This window comes from Cherax quadricarinatus, chromosome 84 (genome assembly GCF_038502225.1).
Source record: "Cherax quadricarinatus isolate ZL_2023a chromosome 84, ASM3850222v1, whole genome shotgun sequence".
Classification (NCBI taxonomy): Eukaryota; Metazoa; Arthropoda; class Malacostraca; order Decapoda; family Parastacidae; genus Cherax; species Cherax quadricarinatus.
In genome coordinates this window covers 5,559,224-5,586,639 of record NC_091375.1, presented here as the reverse complement: position 1 = coordinate 5,586,639, position 27,416 = coordinate 5,559,224, and the positions used below count along the sequence as shown (strand labels likewise).

At 43.9% G+C, this 27,416-nt stretch overlaps 1 protein-coding gene across 5 annotated transcripts in view; it reads right to left on the bottom strand.

The window, feature by feature from the left end:
• Rgk3 (Rad, Gem/Kir family member 3) overlaps window positions 1-27,416 on the bottom strand; it is a 402,462-nt gene that overhangs the window by 18,051 nt on the left and 356,995 nt on the right. For all 5 annotated transcript variants that reach the window (XM_070102971.1, XM_070102972.1, XM_070102973.1 and 2 more), the window contains 3 exons: window positions 12,909-13,000; window positions 8,429-8,618; window positions 6,506-6,671 (listed from right to left, as the gene is read on the bottom strand). In XM_070102971.1, the coding sequence (XP_069959072.1) occupies window positions 6,506-6,671; window positions 8,429-8,618; window positions 12,909-13,000 (448 nt within the window). The remainder of the gene's footprint in view (window positions 1-6,505; window positions 6,672-8,428; window positions 8,619-12,908; window positions 13,001-27,416) is intronic.

Genomic DNA, 27,416 nt, shown 5'->3' with positions numbered 1-27,416 from the left:
TGTGGTGATAATATTTATTTTATTTTTGTTTAAATTCATTACGAAAGGCATGACTCACGAAATCGTAATGACACGATTGCACACAAACCATACCACGGGTGGGGTTAGAACCCGCGATCGGTCTGGAGTTTTGTGACTGGTCACGGGTTCTAACTCCGCCCGTGGTATGTTTTTTTTTTAAAGGCATCTAAGCCAATATATTGTAATTCTAGAGGAGGTCTACAAAGTTCATCTGTCCGTCCTAAACAACTTTCTGACTATTCCCAAGTTTCTCAACCATCTATAACTGTCTTCCTTTCTATCCCCGTCTCTATTCCTAAATCTCCCGACCTTAAAGTACTCTTGTCTATCCCTAGCTTCCTCTTTCTATCTTGAAGACCATTCAGGCTATCCCTAATTACAACTGTCTGTCTCTAACTTAATCTTTCTAACTTGAAGAACATTCTTACTCCCTAACTCTGTTTATCCTCGATTCCATCAATTCTTAACTTCCTCTAAATGGGGATTTGTCAAATATTTGATTCTCAGGGATTTTTTGAGACTCCTTTCACTTCATGCATTCATTGAAGGGGGAAACAGGGCCTTAATGCTATAGAAGGTCTCTTGATCTAAGGGCTTGGAACTACCCTCCCCTTCCTTGGATCAAATCTCATAACCTTCCACATCCCAGGCACTGCATAACTTGTACTGGTCATTAAATAATCATAATCCTGGGTGAGAGAATGCAAATTATTAGTTATTGAGGTTTGGTGATACGTATTTATTACTTACGATAAATTTAAGAGAGTTACCGCTGTATGACTTAAAAGTAATCAGGATATATATATATAGAAACCTTAATAATCCTCGTGTAGACGATGAACCTTAAATCCCCATTAACCAACAACAGCAATAATAATAATAATATTCATAGGGAATTTTATAACAGCAGATGGAAAATTATACAGATTTAGCAGTTTAGTTTTTTTAAGTGACTCTACTGGTTTATTGTTCTAGTCACGGTGTTGTGCACTTTTATTCTTATTTTAGTAGATGCACTTATATTTAAACAAGTTAAAGGCATTTAGAGGATCATTACAGTCCTTTTAAGTGTCTGCTCTAAGAAGCTTTACATATTTAGCAGTTGTAATGTTTGGACGTAGAGGAACCAGGGCTGAGAGGGAGAGAGTGAGTTTAGTTTTTCTGCAGTGTACACAGTTTTCTGGTGGATAATTTACTATATGAGTGAATTAACTGTATATGCCTTGTGTATATACATTAAGAGTTTGTTATTCCCCCCTTTTTTTTTTAATAAATTTTTATTGTTATTGAACAGGTGATATACAACCTTATACTCCCTTAATGACCTACGGCAGTGAAGTTATTAAACGAAATCAATTAACTCTCGACTACCTATTCGTACCACCATTATTACCTATTATGATCGTGGTATCCCGTCTTCAGTGTTCATAGTTACAAGAGCTGAGTTATACTCATGGCATCTTGTCTTCAGATGTATGCAGTTTGTCACACAGTTTTTCAATGTTTAGTGATGGTAGCACATTACTTCTAGGATTAAATCCCAGTCATCAACTTATCTGAAAAATTTTCTACTGTTTTTCCTGCATCCTTGTTATCGAAATTTTAAATCAGTCCTCTGGCGTTTCATACTGAGGGAGAGGAGAGGATATGTGGCCATTTTGCATTGTGTTCTTGAATTAGTGTTACCTTTATATTTTCCTGGCCTCTTGTAGAATGCCCTTATAGCGTGAAACTCGTACACCTTGTAAGAGCACATGATTGTATCTAGTATTTTCATTAGTGCAAGTTTTTCTAGCATCGACACCATGCCTAACTCTTCTAGGGTAGGGTAGGTGCCTGAGCCAGAGCTTGTAGCTCACAAGACTTGTCATTCCCATTAGTCCCCTTGGGGCGGGGATGGCAGACCAAAGAGGCCTAGCTTGTGGCTAGGCCTGGGGACAGTTGGTCCCAAAGTTGAGGAGGTACTTGTGTCTCCTCCCATGTGAGACTTAGGTCTCAGATACTCCCTAAAGAGGGAGCCAAGGCCGGGCCACCACTTGGAAAAGGCCCGGGCCGGAAGAATACCGGCGAATATTTTAATAATAAGTTTTTCTAGCATCGACACCATGCCCAGCCCTTCTAGGGTAGGGTAGGTGCCAGAGCTTGCAGCTCGCAAGACTGTCATTCCCATTAGCCCCCTTGGGGCGGGGATGACAGACCAGAGAGGCCTAGCTTGTGGCTAGGCCTGGGGACAGTTGGTCCCAAAGATGAGGAGGTACTTGTACCTCCTCCCATGGGAGACTTAGGTCTCAGACACTGCCTAGACAGGGGGCCAAGGCCGGGCCACCACTTGAACAAGGCCCGGGCCGGGAGAATGCTGGCGAATCTTTAATAATAAAATAATGTAGTTTTTCTAGCAAAGGTCTCCCATACAGTCTTTAAATTAATTAATTCAGCCTTCATTGGCTTGTTATTCCACTCGGCTACCTTTCTGCCTTCTCTGATCTCGTGAAATCCTCATTATTTTAATGACTGATACGTCCTTCACTGTTGTTGTTTCCTGTTCTCCTCGCTCTTGTTATGACTGCTACTGTTTCTCTTTCACTCTTCCTTGGAGCATCACATTGCTGCTTGTCAAGTCACTGCCTCATATTCACTTAGATTAGATTTCCAGCGAATGTTTTGCCATTTTTTTTGGTTTTACTTTTCCTTGTCAGACATATTCATCCCTTCACAGGATGAATATATTTTACTATTGCAATTCCTGGTCTTAACCTCCATTAAGGATTTGCCTTCAACTACCCCTGGTGGCCTGGTGGTTAACGCTCTCGCTTCACACGGTGAGGGCCTGGGTTCGATTCCCAGCCAGAGTAGAAACATTGGACGTGTTTCTTTTCACCTGTTGTCTATGTTCCCCATCAGTAAAATGGGTACCTGGGTGTTAGTCGACTGGTGTGGGTCGCATCCTGGGACACTGACCTAAGGAGGCCTGGTCACAGACCGGGCCGCGGGGGCGTTGACCCCCGGAACTCTCTCCAGGTAAACTCCAGGTAAACCCATGTATTAGTTTCAAAATAATTCATCTACCTCTCCTTTGGCCTTACCCATTGTTCCAATTAACTCTTATTTCATTTCCACTTTCGTTACGATTTCTTGAGTTAGTTCTTACATTATGGCCGTCATTTCTTCTCCTCAGTCTAAGATAACTATTGTCTTAGTGACTATAATCTTACCCTCATTCAACTACCCAGACTTCAAGCTTTGAAGGACACGAAGATCATCACCACCAATGAGTAATATACCTGGCCAGGCAGGCTGGGACCTCCGGAACGATCTCGTTGCTTGTTACAGGAATGTCAGACTCGTGTTGCAATCTTTTCATCAAACGTTTCTGTATATTTTTTTTATATTCGTCAGGAAACAGGGCAAGTGTCTCCTGTCATGGGTCTTAATTATATAGATGACTCGTGTGTGTGTGTGTTTGTGTGTGTTTGTGTGTTTGTGTGTTTGTGTGTGTGTGTGTGTTTGTGTTTGTGTGTGTATCTGTGTGTGTGTGTGTGTGTGTGTGTGTGTGTGTCTGTCTGTGTCTGTGTGTTTGTGTGTGTGTGTGTGTGTGTGTGTGTGTGTGTGTTTGTGTGTGTGTGTGTGTGTGTGTGTGTGTTTGTGTGTGTGTGTGTGTGTGTGTGTGTGTGTGTGTATGTATCTGTGTGTGTGTGTGTTTGTGTGTGTGTGTCTGTGTCTGTGTCTGTGTAAATACACATTTATATTTGTTGTGCCGAATAGGTAAAACTGGTCAGTTAGCAAGAACTCTTTTAAAATTAAGTACTTTCTAAATTTTTCTCTTATACATTTCAAGATATATTTTTTCAATTATTTTAATATAAAAATAGATGATTTTGTACCAAAAGAACCTTAGGAAATTTGCCTAACCCGATTATAACAAGCGATATTTCACAACGTAATATTATCGACACTAAAAAGTGCTTCAAAATTAATTAATTTCTTTGTCAAAAGTCAGAATGAGCTTTGCGAAATTATTGCATACACAAATTTTCTCTTGCCTTATTCAGCAAGAAGCGCGTTAATATTTAAGTCAAAATCGCAAGTTTTACCTATTCGGCACGATATATATATATATATATATATATATATATATATATATATATATATATATATATATATATATATATATATATATATATATATATATATATATGCAATAAGATCACAGTAAACAGGTGATTTAAGAATATGCAAAACAACCACTGTGAAAGAATATAGAAATTCCAAGCGCTTTCGTGACTACTCACATTATCAAGGAACATTGTTCCTTGATACTGGGAGTAGTCACGAAAGCGCTTGGAATTTCTATATTCTTTCACAGTGGTTGTTTTGCATATATATATATATATATATATATATATATATATATATATATATATATATATATATATATATATATATATATATATATATATATATATATATACCGGGAGGTGTGTAGCTCACCGTATATGCACCGAGAGTTTAGAATAATTTTATTTTAGCAACTAAGCTACTCGCGATTTTAGCAGTCTTAATGAACCACTTGTGGTAGACAGGCTTTAAACCTAAATAAAACCATTTATCTCTCCGGCAGAGCTGGGAGACTTCAGTAGGGCGATGAGGACATCGTCAAGCATTCCATTACTGGGTTTAGTAGCTAAGGGAACTTTAAAGGTTTCTTTCCAGCAGAGCTGGAGTCACTGTTACTTGGGAAATTATCATCTCAGGTTAGGTTAGGTTCATCAGGAAACAGGACAAGTTTCCTGACGCGGGTCTTAGATGATGACTCGCCTTTGGAGTTTTGGCCATCTGACCGAGGCCTTCCGCTGGCTTACCGGTCCACCCTTTTAAAAATTATGGTCATTTATATACCATCTCAGGATAGCTTATTTCCACATATAATTTTTTTTTTTAGTATTTAATACATAAATTGTCCAATATGTTTACGGCGAAATGGGAAACTTTAAAATTCGGTGTCGAGAGAATTTTTTTTATAATTTACATATCACATATACATCAATTCTATAATACATAAGCATTTTTATATATACAAAGAATATATGTATAAATAGAAGATCTGAGGAAAGTATTTTTAGGATAATTTATTTAAATCGTCTGCACTGATACTGGAGGCCAGGATACCTATGTATATTGTGAGGTATTCTGGTACAGAAAACTGGGAATACCTGTACTGTGAGGTAATTTGGTATAGGAGACCAGGGATACACGTATTGTGAGACATTTCGGGTTTTGGTTTCGGGAATACACGTATTGGGAGGTATACTGGCATAGAAAACCGGGAATGCTTATGTGAGGTATACGGGATAAGAGACATGGTATACCTTTACTGTGAGGTGTACTTTGATAGTAGATCATGGACACTTATAATGTGAGGGATACGGGAATAGGAGACCGGTATAACTGTAGTGAGGTATATAGGGATAGATGGCAGGGGAATTTTCAAGGATAATTAAATTTTATTTTTCTAATAGCATGATTAATATTTTCAAAATTCAAGTTTAGAAGCGTCACTGAATAATATATTTTTGAAACTAAAATGTCACAAAATTCTTGATTTTTGTTTCATTATATAACAGGATCGAGAGATTCTTAAATAAAATGATTAAGTGAGTTTTTAAACTTAGATTCCTCATAACTTAGTGATGGAACTTTCGGCACACAACCGAATGATCTGGGTTCAATCCTGGGCGGGACTAGACGCTTGGGTCATACTCTTAATTAACACTTGTTGCCCCTATTTTCTTTATATGTTACAAGAACATAAGAAAGAAGGAACATTGCAGCCTCACATGTGCCTACTGGCCCATGTGAGGCAGGTCCAAGTCTCCCACCGGCTTAAGCCAATGCATTTCATATGATTTTTTAAAAATACTTGAAATAGTATTAAAAAAATAAGAAAAAATATACTATCATGTTATTTTATTGCAAATTATAATAATTCAAAGCGGTTCACATTTTGTGACATCACTTTTTAGCTAAAATATGTAAATTATTAATTAGGAAGTGGACCAGAGAACAGAAATAGAATTAAGTCACATTGCTTGGCTTTCTTGAGTTATTCTGGGATGTTTAATCTTTCCCCAGGGCTTTTCGATTCTTCCTTAAGATGCGACCCACGACAGTCGCCTAAAAGACATATTATTATATATACTGCTTGGAAAACAGGGGCAGTAGGTGTAGTTTGTGAGTAGTGTTTTACCACTGAGCTTTGAGTCAAAAGGAATCCAGTGTATGTTATATCACATTACTATTTTAAAGGAAATCTCACTTCAATGATGGATGCGTAATTAAAACAACAAAAAAGTTACTCCTGTAAATTTTACTTGGCCCCAAAATTACTTATTTTTTCCCCCATTATTTTGAAATTACAATAGCTACCCATAGCACCACACAAATAAAAATCCGATGGATAACTAAAACATTTCTTGTAAAGTCTCACCTCGTCCAACTTCTCTCCTTGGGAGCCTCTTCTTCCTCGCTGGGTTCCTCACCCTTGATGCGGAGCTGGTTCAAGATTCCCACTAGAAGATCGTCGCATTTGTGGTTCATTCCAACGCTAATCTCCATAAACTTAGCACCGTAGCTGCAGGCCAGGTCCCGCCCATCTGCAGGAGGAGAGTGGGTGAGGTCACAGACGATACAGCAGCGAGAATGGCGATTAAAATCAAGAGAAAATAGTGAGAAATGGCATAGACACATATAGATACAGGAAGAGATACAGAGAGAGAGAGAGAGAAGAGGACACTAAACATATATTTATCTGGTTATCTGATGATTCGAAAACAAAAAGAATTATTCGAATTTTTAAATGCTAGGTAAATTAAGCTCTTTTATAGTATATAAATTTTTAACGACGTGACACGGTGGTCCTAGGTTAGTTTTTGTGTATAATGAAATATGGGCACAAAAGAAATTTGAATAATTTTTATGGTTTTCCGTTTAGGCGCATCGTCAAATGATTACATTCATCTCTTTAGGTTATAAGGGCTGTATCAAAGGAATATACACACTGGGATAAGGGTTGCCACTGATACCTTCTGCCTTGCCTCAGCGAATTTCCTCTTCTACATGTTCCTTTCTTGCAACATTGCATAGCTTCTGACGACGCATGAAAGTGTGAAAGATCTTGTGCTAGAGGTTTACATCCCCGTGTGGCTTGTTCTGCATATATATATATATATATATATATATATATATATATATATATATATATATATATATATATACACACACACACACACACACACATCAGAAGGGAAGTATCCTAGACATGAGGAGGCCCACGACATCATAAAGAGAAGCCTCGCCACAGCCCGTTGTCCAGCTGAAAGGGAACTCCATGTACAGAGGTCTGATGGAAGTCAAAAGCGCTCTGATGGAGCCACTATGCTACCCTGGAAGGATGGTAAGCAGCTTGCCTGTGACTATACCTGTGCCGCCACATTGGCAGACACCTACTTGCCATACTCTGAAGCTAAAGGAGGTGGGGCTGCCAGCTGCAGGGAGACCCGCAAATATGAAGACCTTCCTCCTTGTTATAACTTTATCCCAGTAGGGTTGGAGACCCTTGGAGCATGGGGCAAGTGTGCTCTAAAGTTCCTCAAAGAGTTGGGTGAAAAACTCATCACAGAAACCAAGGATCACAGAGCGGCCAGCTTCCTCTTTCAGAGACTTAGTGTTGCGATCCAGAGTGAAAATGCCTGCAGCATTCTGGGCATGCGGTCCACCGCCATGGAACTGAACGAAGTATTCGAGATATAGCTCGGAGATGTTATCTATGTTGTTCTACCCCCTATTGTATTTTTGTACATTATATATATATATATATATATATATATATATATATATATATATATATATATATATATATATATATATATATATATATATATATATATATATATAAAACAACCACTCTGAAAGAATAGAGAAATTCCAAGTGCTTTCGTGACTACTCACATTATCAAGGAACTATATATATATATATATATAATATATATATATATATATATATATATATATATATATATGTATATATATATAAAAGAGAGAGAGAGATGTATATGTGTATGTCTTTTGCTGTGTATACACTAAGAAATGTATATCTGATTGTGTACAGAGTATCAGGCCTGCTGTGCAGGCGAAACGTTTCTTAACGTTCCCATCTACAGATTGTCTTAATCAACTATAACTTGTCGGTATTCGCATGTTAATTACTGTCACATCACAATGTGTATATCTCTGTATGCATACACAGAAATTAAAATGTTCATGACTTTTGGTAAACACGCTTGCACCCTTAATAACGAATGCACAGTCGATAGCCTATTAAAGCTTATATACCAAGCATGCAAGGACATACCATCCACATTGACAGTCCTGGAGCGCACTAGTTCACATTTGTTAGCCACTAGTATGACTGCCCGACCTCGCAAGAGCTGGTGTTGGTGGAGGCTGGCTAGCTCCTCCCCGGCTCGCTGGAAGGACGCCTTGTCTGTGATGCTATACATAACCAGCCAACCTTCAGGGGGAACTTCTCTGTTCACCTCATCCTGTCAAAGAATGCTCATGAATAAATGTCATTTATTAACGTATTTTAGGGGGTTACTATAAGGTCAAAAGGTGAGCCAGAGAATACTTAACACTGAAAATCATTACCTGGCAAAATCCCTACGAGAAATCGTACTACTACGTAATAAACAAAATACCACCTCCATTACATCACAGATACACACTGGGGATGAAGCTCAGGAAATATACAGCAGACAAAATATAAACTGACAGTAAATTTACATAGAACATGAATGAATTTAACAAGTTCTGTTGGAGTTTACCTGGAGTTTACCTGGAGAGAGTTCCGGGGGTCAACGCCCCCGCGGCCCGGTCTGAGACCAGGCCTCCTGGTGGATCAGAGCCTGATCAACCAGGCTGTTGCTGCTGGCTGCACGCAAACCAACATACGAGCCACAGCCCGGCTGATCCGGAACTGACTTTAGGTGCTTGTCCAGTGCCAGCTTGAAGACTGCCAGGGGTCTGTTGGTAATCCCCCTTATGTGTGCTGGGAGGCAGTTGAACAGTCTCGGGCCCCTGACACTTATTGTATGGTCTCTTAACGTGCTAGTGACACCCCTGCTTTTCATTGGGGGGATGGTGCATCGTCTGCCAAGTCTTTTGCTTTCGTAATGAGTGATTTTCGTGTGCAAGTTCGGTACTAGTCCCTCTAGGATTTTCCAGGTGTATATAATCATGTATCTCTCCCTCCTGCGTTCCAGGGAATACAGGTTTAGGAACCTCAAGCGCTCCCAATAATTGAGGTGTTTTATCTCCGTTATGCGCGCCGTGAAAGTTCTCTGTACATTTTCTAGGTCGGCAATTTCACCTGCCTTGAAAGGTGCTGTTAGTGTGCAGCAATATTCCAGCCTAGATAGAACAAGTGACCTGAAGAGTGTCATCATGGGCTTGGCCTCCCTAGTTTTGAAGGTTCTCATTATCCATCCTGTCATTTTTCTAGCAGATGCGATTGATACAATGTTATGGTCCTTGAAGTTGAGATCCTCCGACATGATCACTCCCAGGTCTTTGACGTTGGTGTTTCGCTCTATTTTGTGGCCAGAATTTGTTTTGTACTCTGATGAAGATTTAATTTCCTCATGTTTACCATATCTGAGTAATTGAAATTTCTCATCGTTGAACTTCATATTGTTTTCTGCAGCCCACTGAAAGATTTGGTTGATGTCTGCCTGGAGCTTTGCAGTGTCTGCAATGGAAGACACTGTCATGCAGATTCGGGTGTCATCTGCAAAGGAAGACACGGTGCTGTGGCTGACATCCTTGTCTATGTCGGATATAAGGATGAGGAACAAGATGGGAGCGAGTACTGTGCCTTGTGGAACAGAGCTTTTCACCGTAGCTGCCTCGGACTTTACTCTGTTGACGACTACTCTCTGTGTTCTGTTAGTGAGGAAATTATAGATCCATCGACCGACTTTTCCTGTTATTCCTTTAGCACGCATTTTGTGCGCTATTACGCCATGGTCACACTTGTCGAAGGCTTTTGCAAAGTCTGTATATATTACATCTGCATTCTTTTTGTCTTCTAGTGCATTTAGGACCTTGTCGTAGTGGTCCAATAGTTGAGACAGACAGGAGCGACCTGTTCTAAACCCATGTTGCCCTGGGTTGTGTAACTGATGGGTTTCTAGATGCGTGGTGATCTTGCTTCTTAGGATCCTTTCAAAGATTTTTATGATATGGGATGTTAGTGCTATTGGTCTGTAGTTCTTTGCTGTTGCTTTACTGCCCCCTTTGTGGAGTGGGGCTATGTCTGTTGTTTTTAGTAACTGTGGGACGACCCCCGTGTCCATGCTCCCTCTCCATAGGATGGAAAAGGCTCGTGATAGGGGCTTCTTGCAGTTCTTGATGAACACAGAGTTCCATGAGTCTGGCCCTGGGGCAGAGTGCATGGGCATGTCATTTATCGCCTGTTCGAAGTCATTTGGCGTCAGGATAACATCGGATAGGCTTGTGTTAATCAAATTTTGTGGCTCTCTCATAAAAAATTCATTTTGATCTTCGACTCTGTCTGGTTAGCGGCTTGCTAAAAACTGAGTCATATTGGGACTTGAGTAGCTCACTCATTTCCTTGCTGTCATCTGTGTAGGACCCATCTTGTTTAAGTAGGGGCCCAATACTGGACGTTGTTCTCGATTTTGATTTGGCATAGGAGAAGAAATACTTTGGGTTTCTTTCGATTTCATTTATGGCTTTTAGTTCTTCCCGCGATTCCTGACTCCTAAAGGATAGATAATTTCACTCCAGTACGGGATTAACACTTTTAGCTTCATTTTTTGATGTACTACACTGTGTAGATCAAAGAAGGGAAGTAAGTACTTTAATGTTGGCGAAGGGATCTTCATCTAAGTGATTGACACTATCCTCCACTTCCTTGGATCTGACCCAATTTCCACACATTACCCTAAGGGTTTAGCGTTCTCCCAAGGGGAAAATAATACTGTGGAATATATTTAAGAATATATGTGCCTCATCCCTCCTTCCTCTCCCTTTGACTCATACTTGTTGATTCGCCGGTATTCTCCCGGCCCGGGCCTTTTCCAAGTGGTGGCCCGGCCTTAGCTCCCTCTTTAGGGAGTATCTGAGACCTAAGTCTAACATGGGAGGAGGCACAAGTACCCCTCATCGTTGGGACCAATTGTCTCCAGGCCTAGCCACATTCCTCGCCCTCACGGGGCTCGTAGGGAAAAGCTAGGCGCCTCTGGTCTGCCATCCACGCCCCAAGGGGGCTAATGGGAATGAGAGTGTTGTGAGCTGCAAGCTCTGGCACAGGCACCTACCCTGCCCAAGAAGAGCTGGTCATAGTGTCGATGCTCTTCCTCTCCCTTTGACTCTTGTTCATACTTCTACGGTAGATATACATCATTACTGGACTATATTCAACACTGGAAAATACTATAATTATATCTAAACGAAAACATACGTTAACTTCAACTTTGTATTTCGCAAGTAAAGTTATTATGAAATATATTTAAAATTACTGAACCAATCTGGATAGTTTACATAGAATCGTGGCGGTTTTAAATGATTATAATAAAATAAATTAAAATAATACTTAGAAATAGTTATAGGTCCCAAAGATGAGGAGGTACTTGTGCCTCCTCCCATGGGAGACTTAGGTCTCAGACACTGCCTAGACAGGGAGCCAAGGCCGGGCCACCACTTGGAAAAGGCCCAGGCCGGGAGAATACCGACGAATCTTTGGTTAGGCCTGGGGACAGTTGGTCCCAACGACAAGGGGGGTACTTGTACCTCCTCCCATGGGAGATAGGTCTCAGAAACTCCCGAGACAGGGAGCCAAGGCCGGGCCACCACTTGGAAAAGGCCCGGGCCGGGAGAATACCAGCAAATCTTTAAAAAAAAAAAAGCTATAGACCATCGACACCATGCCCAGCTCTTCTAGGGTAGGGTAGGTGTCTGAGCCAGAACTTACTGCTCACGAGACTGTCATTCACATTAGCCCCCTTGGGGCGGGGATGGACCAGAGAGGCCTAGCTTGTGGTTAGGCCTGGGGACAGTTGGTCCCAACGACAAGGGGGGTACTTGTACCTCCTCCCATGGGAGATAGGTCTCAGAAACTCCCGAGACAGGGAGCCAAGGCCGGGCCACCACTTGGAAAAGGCCCGGGCCGGGAGAATACCGGCGAATCAACAAGAAGTTATAGACATTCATATACATTCACTTTATATAGTCTGTCCTGTACGGTAACGGCTCTGACTCTTATAATTGCAGTACTTGTACGATCCCCGTTGGGGAAGGGAATCTCTACCTGTCTCCAAGTGACTATTCTTCCACGATGTCTTATCGTGAGAAGATTAACCTTGATAACATCAGAAAGCAGAAAGAAAACGCGGAAGATAAGGACATAAAAAATACTGAGAGGAATTGATAGGGTAGACTGTTCAATTAGCAGGAAACATACATGGGGCATCTTTGGAAATTATAAGCGCAAATGATCTGGACAACAAAGTGGTAAAGAAAGGATTTATGCACAACTTTTAAAGTATCTGATAAGGTTCGGGAAGCCAGGAGAGAGTGAATCCAGTAGCGACCAGTTTAGGAGGCAGGGCCAGGAGCTGAGACTCAGCCCCTACAACAACAAAGGGTTCCCCCTTCCCCACACACACACCGGGTTAATGAATTATACATTTGTCAGCGTGTGCGGGAAACTTTGATGCCACTGAAATAACTGAAACGGTATATAATTTATGGAGTCGGGATGCGATTGCCGAGTCACACATTCAGGGTTTTAAGCTGTTCCATGTACTTACCTGGAAGTCTTGAGGAGTTTCCACGTTAACGAAGACAATCTCAGACTCCTGGTTGTTGAGTAAGATGGAGATGGCTTGTTCTGACTCATCACCTGAAAACAAGAGAGAGCATAAAACTGTATAAGAGTATTGGAAGTAGAAGGATGTTCATGACGGAATATTCAGGAGTACATCAGAGAGAGCGTGTGAGAGCATTTGACCGAGAATATATTTGTGAGTTCATTGAAGTGTATGATAAATTGTGAGAGTACAATACATAATACATGGGAATAATAAGAACGTTACAAAAAATCTTACTGCCTGTTGTGTTGATACGCCCGTCATGATGGGCGGCCATATTGGCAACATGTGTACTCGATAAAAGGAGCAGATCATCGCTAGATAATGAAAAAATTGATTAGAGCTTCCGAAGAGCTGAAAGAAGGAGCTTTAAAGTACGGGGATGTCTTGACGTGCAGGGAAATCTGAGATATGGCAGGAAGATGAAGCTAATATATACGAAGATCCGTAGGAAGTGACGATGAAGTTACACTGTAACCATTAGTGATGCATCCAGGCATCGTAGACTATACCATCTCTCTCCAAGTACAAGGAAAAAGGACGTCGATGTACAAGGAAAATGACTTCGATGTATAACCTAGGTTCGTGATAAAACACAAGGATGATAGGCTACAAATACCTCATCAATACACAAGGATGATAAACCACAAACGTCTAGTCATGACACAAGGATGATAAACTACAAACGTCTAGTCATGACACAAGGATGATAAACCACAAACGTCTAGTCATGACACAAGGATGATAAACTACAAACGTCTAGTCATGACACAAGGATGATAAACCACAAACGTCTAGTCATGACACAAGGATGATAAACTACAAACGTCTAGTCATGACACAAGGATGATAAACTGCAAATACCTCGTTAAAACAAAGATTAATTAGTGAACTTTTCACATACTCGACTTAAAAATATATTCAGTAAACAGTTTTGTGACGGGAAACTAACTGCTTCAACATAAATACGTCCCACTGAACCATTAAATTTTGCTGCACCTCACATGCTAGGTGTCTCACCCAGTGCCACTTTGCTGCACCTCACATGCTAGGTGTCTGCCACCCAGTGCCACTTTGCTGCACCTCACATGCTAGGTGTCTGCCACCCAGTGCCACTTTGCTGCACCTCACATGCTAGGTGTCTGCCACCCAGTGCCACTTTGCTGCACCTCACATGCTAGGTGTCTGCCACCCAGTGCCACTTTGCTGCACCTCACATGCTAGGTGTCTGCCACCCAGTGCCACTTTGCTGCACCTCACATGCTAGGTGTCTGCCACCCAGTGCCACTTTGCTGCACCTCACATGCTAGGTGTCCGCCACCCAGTGCCACTTTGCTGCGCCTCACATTCTAGGTGTCTGCCACCCAGTGCCACTTTGCTGCACCTCACATGATAGGTGTCTGCCACCCAGTGCCACTTTGCTGCACCTCACATGCTAGGTGTCTGCCACCCAGTGCCACTTTGCTGCACCTCACATTCTAGGTGTCTGCCACCCAGTGCCACTTTGCTGCACTTTACATGCTAGGTGTCTGCCACCCAGTGCCACTTTGCTGCGCCTCACATGCTAGGTGTCTGCCACCCAGTGCCACTTTGCTGCACCTCACATGCTAGGTGTCTGCCACCCAGTGCCACTTTGCTGCACCTCACATGCTAGGTGTCTGCCACCCAGTGCCACTTCGCTGCACCTCACATGCTAGGTGTCTGCCACCCAGTGCCACTTTGCTGCACCTCACATGCTAGGTGTCTGCCACCCAGTGCCACTTTGCTGCACCTCACATGCTAGGTGTCTGCCACCCAGTGCCACTTTGCTGCGCCTCACATGCTAGGTGTCTGCCACCCAGTGCCACTTTGCTGCACCTCACATGCTAGGTGTCCGCCACCCAGTGCCACTTTACTGCACCTCACATGCTAGGTGTCTCACCCAGTGCCACTTTGCTGCACCTCACATGCTAGGTGTCTCACCCAGTGCCAGACTGTGATCATGGACAATATGCCCATAACTTATTTGTAAAAAAAACTGCATGCAATTTTAAAAAAGTGGAAGAACATAAGAATGAAGAAACTGCAGTAGGCCTATTGGACCATGCCAGACAAGTCTAACTCGCACCTAACCTCACCCATTTACATGGTCGTTCAACCTAGATTTATATCTACGCTAAATTCTCGTCCCAATGATAGTCATAAAAACTAAAATTATTAACTTTATATTCGTGATGCACCGGTAAACCCGTAACGGCACCTGTGGAATGGGAAGTAATGAGACTTGATCGGTGAGTTACTGAAGGAGTACCCGTGTTGGAGAACTATACTGAAGGAGTACCCGTGTTGGAGAACTATACTGAAGGAGTACCCGTGTTGGACAACTATACTGAAGGAGTACCCGTGTTGGAGAACTATACTGAAGGAGTACCCGTGTTGGAGAACTATACTGAAGGAGTACCCGTGTTGGAGAACTATACTGAAGGAGTACCCGTGTTGGACAACTATACTGAAGGAGTACCCGTGTTGGAGAACTATACTGAAGGAGTACCCGTGTTGGAGAACTATACTGAAGGAGTACCCGTGTTGGAGAACTATACTGAAGGAGTACCCGTGTTGGAGAACTATACTGAAGGAGTACCCGTGTTGGAGAACTATACTGAAGGAGTACCCGTGTTGGAGAACTATACTGAAGGAGTACCCGTGTTGGAGAACTATACTGAAGGAGTACCCGTGTTGGACAACTATACTGAAGGAGTACCCGTGTTGGAGAACTATACTGAAGGAGTACCCGTGTTGGACAACTATACTGAAGGAGTACACGTGTTGGAGAACTATACTGAAGGAGTACCCGTGTTGGAGAACTATACTGAAGGAGTACCCGTGTTGGAGAACTATACTGAAGGAGTACCCGTGTTGGAGAACTATACTGAAGGAGTACCCATGTTGGAGAACTATACTGAAGGAGTACCCGTGTTGGAGAACTATACTGAAGGAGTACCCGTGTTGGAGAACTATACTGAAGGAGTACCCGTGTTGGAGAACTATACTGAAGGAGTACCCGTGTTGGAGAACTATACTGAAGGAGTACCCGTGTTGGAGAACTATACTGAAGGAGTACCCGTGTTGGAGAACTATACTGAAGGAGTACCCGTGTTGGAGAACTATACTGAAGGAGTACCCGTGTTGGAGAACTATACTGAAGGAGTACCCGTGTTGGAGAACTATACTGAAGGAGTACCCGTGTTGGAGAACTATAGTGAAGGAGTACCCGTGTTGGAGAACTATAGTGAAGGAGTACCCGTGTTGGAGAACTATACTGAAGGAGTACCCGTGTTGGAGAACTATACTGAAGGAGTACCCGTGTTGGAGAACTATAGTGAAGGAGTACCCGTGTTGGAGAACTATACTGAAGGAGTACCCGTGTTGGAGAACTATACTGAAGGAGTACCCGTGTTGGAGAACTATACTGAAGGAGTACCCGTGTTGGAGAACTATAGTGAAGGAGTACCCGTGTTGGAGAACTATACTGAAGGAGTACCCGTGTTGGAGAACTATACTGAAGGAGTACCCGTGTTGGAGAACTATAGTGAAGGAGTACCCGTGATGGAGAACTATAGTGAAGGAGTACCCGTGTTGGAGAACTATACTGAAGGAGTACCCGTGTTGGAGAACTATACTGAAGGAGTACCCGTGTTGGAGAACTATACTGAAGGAGTACCCGTGTTGGAGAACTATACTGAAGGAGTACCCGTGTTGGAGAACTATACTGAAGGAGTACCCGTGTTGGAGAACTATACTGAAGGAGTACCCGTGTTGGAGAACTATACTGAAGGAGTACCCGTGTTGGAGAACTATACTGAAGGAGTACCCGTGTTGGAGAACTATACTGAAGGAGTACCCGTGTTGGAGAACTATAGTGAAGGAGTACCCGTGTTGGAGAACTATACTGAAGGAGTACCCGTGTTGGAGAACTATACTGAAGGAGTACCCGTGTTGGAGAACTATACTGAAGGAGTACCCGTGTTGGACAACTATACTGAAGGAGTACCCGTGTTGGAGAACTATACTGAAGGAGTACCCGTGTTGGAGAACTATACTGAAGGAGTACCCGTGTTGGAGAACTATACTGAAGGAGTACCCGTGTTGGAGAACTATACTGAAGGAGTACCCGTGTTGGACAACTATACTGAAGGAGTACCCGTGTTGGAGAACTATACTGAAGGAGTACCCGTGTTGGAGAACTATACTGAAGGAGTACCCGTGTTGGAGAACTATACTGAAGGAGTACCCGTGTTGGAGAACTATACTGAAGGAGTACCCGTGTTGGACAACTATACTGAAGGAGTACCCGTGTTGGAGAACTATACTGAAGGAGTACCCGTGTTGGAGAACTATACTGAAGGAGTACCCGTGTTGGAGAACTATACTGAAGGAGTACCCGTGTTGGAGAACTATAGTGAAGGAGTACCCGTGTTGGAGAACTATACTGAAGGAGTACCCGTGTTGGAGAACTATACTGAAGGAGTACCCGTGTTGGAGAACTATACTGAAGGAGTACCCGTGTTGGAGAACTATACTGAAGGAGTACCCGTGTTGGAGAACTATACTGAAGGAGTACCCGTGTTGGAGAACTATACTGAAGGAGTACCCGTGTTGGACAACTATACTGAAGGAGTACCCGTGTTGGAGAACTATACTGAAGGAGTACCCGTGTTGGAGAACTATACTGAAGGAGTACCCGTGTTGGAGAACTATACTGAAGGAGTACCCGTGTTGGAGAACTATAGTGAAGGAGTACCCGTGTTGGAGAACTATACTGAAGGAGTACCCGTGTTGGAGAACTATACTGAAGGAGTACCCGTGTTGGAGAACTATACTGAAGGAGTACCCGTGTTGGAGAACTATACTGAAGGAGTACCCGTGTTGGAGAACTATACTGAAGGAGTACCCGTGTTGGAGAACTATACTGAAGGAGTACCCGTGTTGGACAACTATACTGAAGGAGTACCCGTGTTGGAGAACTATACTGAAGGAGTACCCGTGTTGGAGAACTATACTGAAGGAGTACCCGTGTTGGAGAACTATACTGAAGGAGTACCCGTGTTGGAGAACTATAGTGAAGGAGTACCCGTGTTGGAGAACTATACTGAAGGAGTACCCGTGTTGGAGAACTATACTGAAGGAGTACCCGTGTTGGAGAACTATACTGAAGGAGTACCCGTGTTGGAGAACTATACTGAAGGAGTACCCGTGTTGGAGAACTATACTGAAGGAGTACCCGTGTTGGAGAACTATACTGAAGGAGTACCCGTGTTGGACAACTATACTGAAGGAGTACCCGTGTTGGAGAACTATACTGAAGGAGTACCCGTGTTGGAGAACTATACTGAAGGAGTACCCGTGTTGGAGAACTATACTGAAGGAGTACCCGTGTTGGAGAACTATAGTGAAGGAGTACCCGTGTTGGAGAACTATACTGAAGGAGTACCCGTGTTGGAGAACTATACTGAAGGAGTACCCGTGTTGGAGAACTATACTGAAGGAGTACCCGTGTTGGAGAACTATAGAAGGAGTACCCGTGTTGGAAGGAGTACCCGTGTTGGAGAACTATACTGAAGGAGTACCCGTGTTGGAGAACTATACTGAAGGAGTACCCGTGTTGGAGAACTATACTGAAGGAGTACCCGTGTTGGAGAACTATACTGAAGGAGTACCCGTGTTGGAGAACTATACTGAAGGAGTACCCGTGTTGGAGAACTATACTGAAGGAGTACCCGTGTTGGAGAACTATACTGAAGGAGTACCCGTGTTGGAGAACTATACTGAAGGAGTACCCGTGTTGGAGAACTATACTGAAGGAGTACCCGTGTTGGAGAACTATACTGAAGGAGTACCCGTGTTGGAGAACTATACTGAAGGAGTACCCGTGTTGGAGAACTATACTGAAGGAGTACCCGTGTTGGAGAACTATACTGAAGGAGTACCCGTGTTGGAGAACTATACTGAAGGAGTACCCGTGTTGGAGAACTATACTGAAGGAGTACCCGTGTTGGAGAACTATACTGAAGGAGTACCCGTGTTGGAGAACTATACTGAAGGAGTACCCGTGTTGGAGAACTATACTGAAGGAGTACCCGTGTTGGAGAACTATACTGAAGGAGTACCCGTGTTGGAGAACTATACTGAAGGAGTACCCGTGTTGGAGAACTATACTGAAGGAGTACCCGTGTTGGAGAACTATACTGAAGGAGTACCCGTGTTGGAGAACTATACTGAAGGAGTACCCGTGTTGGAGAACTATACTGAAGGAGTACCCGTGTTGGAGAACTATACTGAAGGAGTACCCGTGTTGGAGAACTATACTGAAGGAGTACCCGTGTTGGAGAACTATACTGAAGGAGTACCCGTGTTGGAGAACTATACTGAAGGAGTACCCGTGTTGGAGAACTATACTGAAGGAGTACCCGTGTTGGAGAACTATACTGAAGGAGTACCCGTGTTGGAGAACTATACTGAAGGAGTACCCGTGTTGGAGAACTATACTGAAGGAGTACCCGTGTTGGAGAACTATACTGAAGGAGTACCCGTGTTAGAGAACTATACTGAAGGAGTACCCGTGTTGGAGAACTATACTGAAGGAGTACCCGTGTTGGAGAACTATACTGAAGGAGTACCCGTGTTGGAGAACTATACTGAAGGAGTACCCGTGTTGGAGAACTATACTGAAGGAGTACCCGTGTTGGAGAACTATACTGAAGGAGTACCCGTGTTGGAGAACTATACTGAAGGAGTACCCGTGTTAGAGAACTATACTGAAGGAGTACCCGTGTTGGAGAACTATACTGAAGGAGTACCCGTGTTGGAGAACTATACTGAAGGAGTACCCGTGTTGGAGAACTATAGTGAAGGAGTACCCGTGTTGGAGAACTATAGTGAAGGAGTACCCGTGTTGGAGAACTATAGTGAAGGAGTACCCGTGTTGGAGAACTATACTGAAGGAGTACCCGAGTTGGAGAACTATACTGAAGGAGTACCCGTGTTGGAGAACTATACTGAAGGAGTACCCGTGTTGGAGAACTATACTGAAGGAGTACCCGTGTTGGACAACTATACTGAAGGAGTACCCGTGTTGGAGAACTATAGTGAAGGTGTACCCGTGTTGGAGAACTATAGTGAAGGAGTACCCGTACTGGAGAACTATAGTGAAGGAGTACCCGTGTTGGAGAACTATACTGAAGGAGTACCCGTGTTGGAGAACTATACTGAAGGAGTACCAGTGTTGGAGAACTATACTGAAAGAGTACCCGTGTTGGAGAACTATACTGAAGGAGTACCCGTGTTGGAGAACTATACTGAAGGAGTACCCGTGTTTGAGAACTTTACTGAAGGAGTACCCGTGTTGGAGAACTATACTGAAGGAGTACCCGTGTTGGAGAACTATACTGAAGGAGTACCCGTGTTGGAGAACTATACTGAAGGAGTACCCGTGTTGGAGAACTATACTGAAGGAGTACCCGTGTTGGAGAATTATACTGAAGGAGTACCCGTGTTGGACAACTATACTGAAGGAGTACCCGTGTTGGACAACTATACTGAAGGAGTACCCGTGTTGGACAACTATACTGAAGGAGTACCCGTGTTGGACAACTATACTGAAGGAGTACCCGTGTTGGAGAACTATACTGAAGGAGTACCCGTGTTGGAGAACTATACTGAAGGAGTACCCGTGTTGGAGAACTATACTGAAGGAGTACCCGTGTTGGAGAACTATACTGAAGGAGTACCCGTGTTGGACAACTATACTGAAGGAGTACCCGTGTTGGACAACTATACTGAAGGAGTACCCGTGTTGGAGAACTATACTGAAGGAGTACCCGTGTTGGAGAACTATACTGAAGGAGTACCCGTGTTGGACAACTATACTGAAGGAGTACCCGTGTTGGAGAACTATACTGAAGGAGTACCCGTGTTGGAGAACTATACTGAAGGAGTACCCGTGTTGGAGAACTATACTGAAGGAGTACCCATGTTGGAGAACTATACTGAAGGAGTACCCGTGTTGGAGAACTATACTGAAGGAGTACCCATGTTGGAGAACTATACTGAAGGAGTACCCGTGTTGGAGAACTATACTGAAGGAGTACCCGTGTTGGACAACTATACTGAAGGAGTACCCGTGTTGGAGAACTATACTGAAGGAGTACCCGTGTTGGAGAACTATACTGAAGGAGTACCCGTGTTGGAGAACTATACTGAAGGAGTACCCGTGTTGGACATCTATACTGAAGGAGTACCCGTGTTGGACATCTATACTGAAGGAGTACCCGTGTTGGAGAACTATACTGAAGGAGTACCCGTACTGGAGAACTATAGTGAAGGAGTACCCATGTTGGAGAACTATAGTGAAGGAGTACCCGTGTTGGAGAACTATACTGAAGGAGTACCCGTGTTAGAGAACTATACTGAAGGAGTACCCGTGTTGGAGAACTATACTGAAGGAGTACCCGTGTTGGAGAACTATACTGAAGGAGTACCCGTGTTGGAGAACTATAGTGAAGGAGTACCCGTGTTGGAGAACTATAGTGAAGGAGTACCCGTGTTGGAGAACTATACTGAAGGAGTACCCGTGTTGGAGAACTATACTGAAGGAGTACCCGTACTGGAGAACTATACTGAAGGAGTACCCGTACTGGAGAACTATACTGAAGGAGTACCCGTACTGGAGAACTATAGTGAAGGAGTACCCGTGTTGGAGAACTATACTGAAGGAATATTCGTGCTGGTGAACCATCACGTTTAATAACTCACTGTTACACTGATTTCTCCTGCACGTTTATCGGAACATTAAAACTAGCGGAGGCGTTTTAAAGTGCCTTCGATTGCAAGAGGGCCATTAAGGCTGCATTTCACGTTAATATCACACTCGAAGATACTTAAACACTTCAGTAATGTTTTAAGGTAATCTCTCAGTGTACATACACTGTAGCAATGGTAGATAAGACACAGGCAAAATTTAGGCAACTTTATTCCGAAACGTTTCGCCTACACAGTAGGCTTCTTCAGTCGAGTACAGAAAGTAGGCAGGAGCAGTAGAGATGTGAAGACGATGTAATCAGTCCATCACCCTGGAAGTCGTAGATTTGAGGTTGTCAGTCCCTCAGCCTGGAGAAGTTCTGTTCCAAAGTCTGGAACTAACTGAAGATCAAGCGACAGTGTTTCGCCTACTGTGTAGGCGAAACTTTTCGAAATAAAGTTGCCTAAATGTTGCCTATGTGTCTTATCTACCAACCTGTCGGTATTGTATACCATTTGATATTCACACTGTAGCAATATTAATAATGCAGAACAAGCCACATGGGGATGGTAATAAACTAAAAATTTCCATCCCCATGTGGTTTGTTAGGTTAGGTAAGGTAAGGTTCGTCAGGAAACAGGTTAAGCGTTTCCTGACGCGGGTCTTAGTCCTGCATCCACTATGAAATGTACACCTGTCACTGCGCTTACACTGCTGTTCTTACTTTGTGTACTTAAGGAACATACGAGGTCCGAGAAATAGAAGGAAGTCAAACTGTATTCGATGAACGAGACTGTTAAGGCTAATTCCTTCGATCAAGAGCCCCTCGTCAGCATAAATTAGTCTCTCGGGGAGAGACTAATTGACAAATTTCTGTGAGTGTTTGTTCATGCAAAAATTATAAATAAAACTGACGATATGCTCGACCTCCGGCAGTAGCTGCACCTTCAAGAATCACCGCAAAAGCCAACGTTTTAACTAAGTATCAACGTTGCTTTTTTGTTTCCACGGTCTTAATTTATAGCAAGAAACCATCTTGCTCTTTGGAGTATGGGATGTAAGTTCGCTAACCGCTTGAATCCAAGCCAACGAACATAAACACAAACTCAAGAATATATACACTGAGAGGTGTATGTCAGTGTATATGTGCTAAGAGTTTACTTTAGGTCCTATTTTGGGGATTAAAGTATTCCTGTCTGGTGGTGAATATGTTACGTGTAGCCTTAATGACCATCGTGTAGTCGATAGGCTTTAAACCCCCGTTCACTAACCAACCCACACCATCACGTGAAAGCCTCGTTCATTTGAATTATTGTATTATACCCCACCTATGTGACATTTACATCCTTTGTATACCGTTTTTTAGTAAACAAATTTCGTTACGCCAGCAGTGTGACGTTACCCTATTTTATGTGATAGTTACACAGTGGGAACACCAGCAGTGTGTTGCTATATTATTCTGTATGCTAGTTACACAGTGGAAACACCAGCTTTGTGCTGCTACATTATGGGATAGTCATATGGTAGGAATACCATCAGTGTGCTGCTACATTATTCTATATGATAGTTACGTAACAGGAACCAAAGTTAGCTATATTCCTCTGCCATAGTCCATCACACAGGACAGGTTTCATACGTTAGGGGATGAAATTTGTCAGCCTGAGCCAGCTGGCTGGCTGGCTCTCTTGATGGCTTGCTGGCTGGTTCTTTTGATGGCTTGCTGGCTGGCTCTCTTGATGGCTGACTGAAAGGTTTGCTGGCTGATTAGCATTCTTGACAACTGGCTGACAGGCTGGCTAGCTCACTTGACAGCTAATTGAGTAGATGGGAGGAAGGTCTCCCAGAGTGCCACATATGCTTGGCACTGTTTTAGAGGACGTAACTGTGGCACCATAGCACCCTCAGGAGAGGTCAATGCCTCGCTATGTGTGTGTATATACTCGCCTATTTGTATTCACTTATTTGTGGTTGCAGGGGTCGACTCACAGCTCCTGGCCCCGCCTTTTCGCTGATCGCTACTAAGTCCACTCTCTCTGCTCCAAGAGTTTTATCTTGTGTTTGTGTGTGTGTGTGTTTGTGTGTGTGTGTGTGTGTGTGTGTGTGTGTGTGTGTGTGTGTGTGTGTGTGTGTGTGTGTGCACTCACCAGGTTGTGGGGGTCGAGACTCGGCTCCTGCCCCTGACTTCTAAACTACTCTGATAGACATTACTTATCCCTGACCTGAAGCTGTGCACTGAGGTAGGCTTCACCTCAGCCTCTGCCAAGCTACGTCACTTCTCAACTTCCCACAGACTAAAGAATTATTTCTTTAAACCCGTAAGGCTCGTCTGCATTTTCAGCTTCAATGTGCATCCCCTTATAATACTAATACTAATGTTTATTTCTACAAGAATATGATACAATTTAAACAGACCATAGCTGACAAGAATGATATACTACTGTATAGAAAGCTACTTGTTATGCAGAGCATTTCCCGCAAATTAGGTACGTTTTGTCCCCAGGATGCGACCCACACCAGTCTGGTAACATCCAGGTACCTATTCACTGATAGGTGAACAGGAACAGAAAGTGTCTTAAGAAAACACGCTCTAATGTTACCACGCGTACCGGGGATCAAACAGCGGGCCTCAGTGTGTGAGCCGAGTACGCTAGCACTCAAGCTACGGGACACGTTGATGCCGGTTCTCTTAATTCAAACAGCCTGTCACAATCTGTTCTATCCACTCCTTTGAATTAAGGTATTTTAAGGTTACACTAATGGAAATAAGTCACTCTGTCTGACTTTTTTGGGTTCTCTACACATATGCTGCTATGTATGATAATTCTATGTAACTGTATTTGTGTATACCTGAATAAACTTACTAATTCCCACTGTCCTTCTCTCTGCTCAGGTGGTCAGGTTCAGTTCCTTAAGCTTGTCTGATAATAGTTTCGTTGAACCTCTGTGGATTTTTTCGAGCTTGTTTGTGTTTGAGTAAGTGTGGGCTCCATGCTGGTGCTATGTACTCAGTGATTATCCAGACACATGGTGTGTATAAAGTTCTGAAGGATTATTCACTCTTGGCCGCTATTCTGAGGTTTGCTAATCTTGTACATACCGCAGAAGTTATGGTTTAAATGTATTTATAGCAATGTGCTTGGTATTATGTTGGCCCACAGGTCCTTTTCACTTGCTAATATTTATAGCTTCTCTCAACCTATGCTGTACTCTGTGTCCGGTCTTCCCTCACTTTCTCTAATTCGCATGACTTTATATTTGTTCGACTAGTGCAAAAAAAATCACTTGTTTTTGGATGTATATATTTGTATTTGTGCTTAAAAATGTTCATCTAACTATTGGGGTCAAGTCTCAGCTCCTGACCCCACCTCATAACTACCCACAACTGCCCTTACTATCCCTGTCGTCCCTTCTCCTAAAAGTGCGTGCGTGTGTGTGTGTGTGTGTGTGTGTGTGTGTGTGTGTGTGTGTGTGTGTGTGTGTGTGTGTCTGTCTGTCTGTCTGTCTGTCTGTCTGTGTGTGTGTGTGTGTGTGTGTGTACTCACCTATTTGTGGTTGCGTGTGTGTGTGTGTGTGTGTGTGTGTGCGCGTGCTTGCGTGTGTGTGTGTGTGTGTGTGTGTGTGTGTGTGTGTGTGTGTGTGTGTGTGTGTGTGTGTGGAAAATACGTCCACCGCTTTAATATGTTTAAGTCTGGCACTTCCCGTCATCACTCGTTCTTGCAATCTCTCCGGTAACACTTTGGCACCTCCTCCATCACTGGCCCTCTGGCAATAGTGCCAAACCCCCTCCACGGAAGACTGAACAGCACTAGTGTCAGTAAGGTTCAACAGTTACGTCATGTTGGCTCTGTGATCATACCTGGATGTTACCAACGCAATTGACGCTTCAGTCTCTGTTGAGTTGACGCAGTTGACGACTTCTGTGAGTTTACGAAATTTGACGCACTCAGTAATTATATGACGCAATTGACGCATTGTGCGATATAACGCAACTGGCACATTCTTTGATTTAACGGAGTTGAGCAAAACTCGGACAGTACTGTTAGGTGAGTACAAATAGGTGAGTACAACAAGGTGAGTACACTCACCCGTCCTCATTTTTATCATCAATGGCCCAGATACCACAAGCAAAAAACTGAATCAATCGTTGCATCAACGTGTGTGTGGGTGTGTGCATATTAATGTAAACCTCCCACCCCACAACCTCTCAATACCTCCCACTCCCACAACCTCTCAATACCTCCCACCCCCACAACCTCTCAATACCTTCCACCCCCACAACCTCTCAATACCTCCCACTCCCACAACCTCTCAATAACTCCCACCCCACAACCTCTCAATACCTCCCACCCCCACAACCTCTCAATACCTCCCACCCCCACAACCTCTCAATACCTCCCACCCCCACAACCTCTCAATACCCCCCACCCCACAAACTCTCAATACCTCCCACCCCCACAACCTCTCAATACCTCCCACCCCTACAACCTCTCAATACCCCCCACCCCGCCAACCTCTCAATACCTTCCACCCCCACAACCTCTCAATACCTCCCACCCCCACAACCTCTCAATACCTTCCCCCCCCACAACCACTCAATACCTCCCACCCCTACAAACTCTCAATACCCCCCACCCCCACAACCTCTCAATACCTTCCACCCCCACAACCTCTCAATACCTCCCACTCCCACAACCTCTCAATACCTCCCACTCCCACAACCTCTCAATAACTCTCACCCCACAACCTCTCAATACCGCCCACCCCCACAACCTCTCAATACCTCCCACCCCCACCACCTCGCAATACCTCCCACCCCCACAACCTCTCAATACCTCCCACGCCCACAAACTCTCAATACCTCCAACCCCCACAACCTCTCAATACCTCCCACCCCCACAACCTCTCAATACCTCCCACCCCCACAACCTCTCAATACCTCCCACCCCCACAACCTCTCAATACCTCCCACTCCCACAACCTCTCAATACCTCCCACCCCCACAACCTCTCAACACCTCCCACTCCCACAACCTCTCAATACCTCCCACCCCACAACCTCTCAATACCTCCCACCCCACAACCTCTCAATACCTCCCACCCCCACAACCTCTCAATACCTCCCACTCCCACAACCTCTCAATACCTCCCACCCGCACAACCTCTCAACACCTCCCGCTCCCACAACCTCTCAATACCTCCCACCCCACAACCTCTCAATACCTCCCACTCCCACAACCTCTCAATACCTCCCACTCCCACAGCCTCTCAATAACTCCCACCCCACAACCTCTCAATACCTCCCACCCCCATAACCTCCCACCCCCACAACCTCTCAATCACCACCCACGCCCACAACCTCTCAATACCCCCCACCCCACAACCTCTCAATACCTCCCACCCCCACAACCTCTCAATACCTCCCACCCCCCCAACCTCTCAATAACTCCCACTCCCCACAACCTCTCAATACCTCCCATCCCACACCTCTCAATACCTCCCACCCCCACAGCCTCTCAATACCTCCCACTCCCACAACCTCTCAATACCTCCCACTCCCACAACCTCTCAACACCTCCCACTCCCACAACCTCTCAATACCTCCCACTCCCACAACCTCTCAATACCTCCCACTCCCACAACCTCTCAGTAACTCACCCCACAACCTCTCAATAC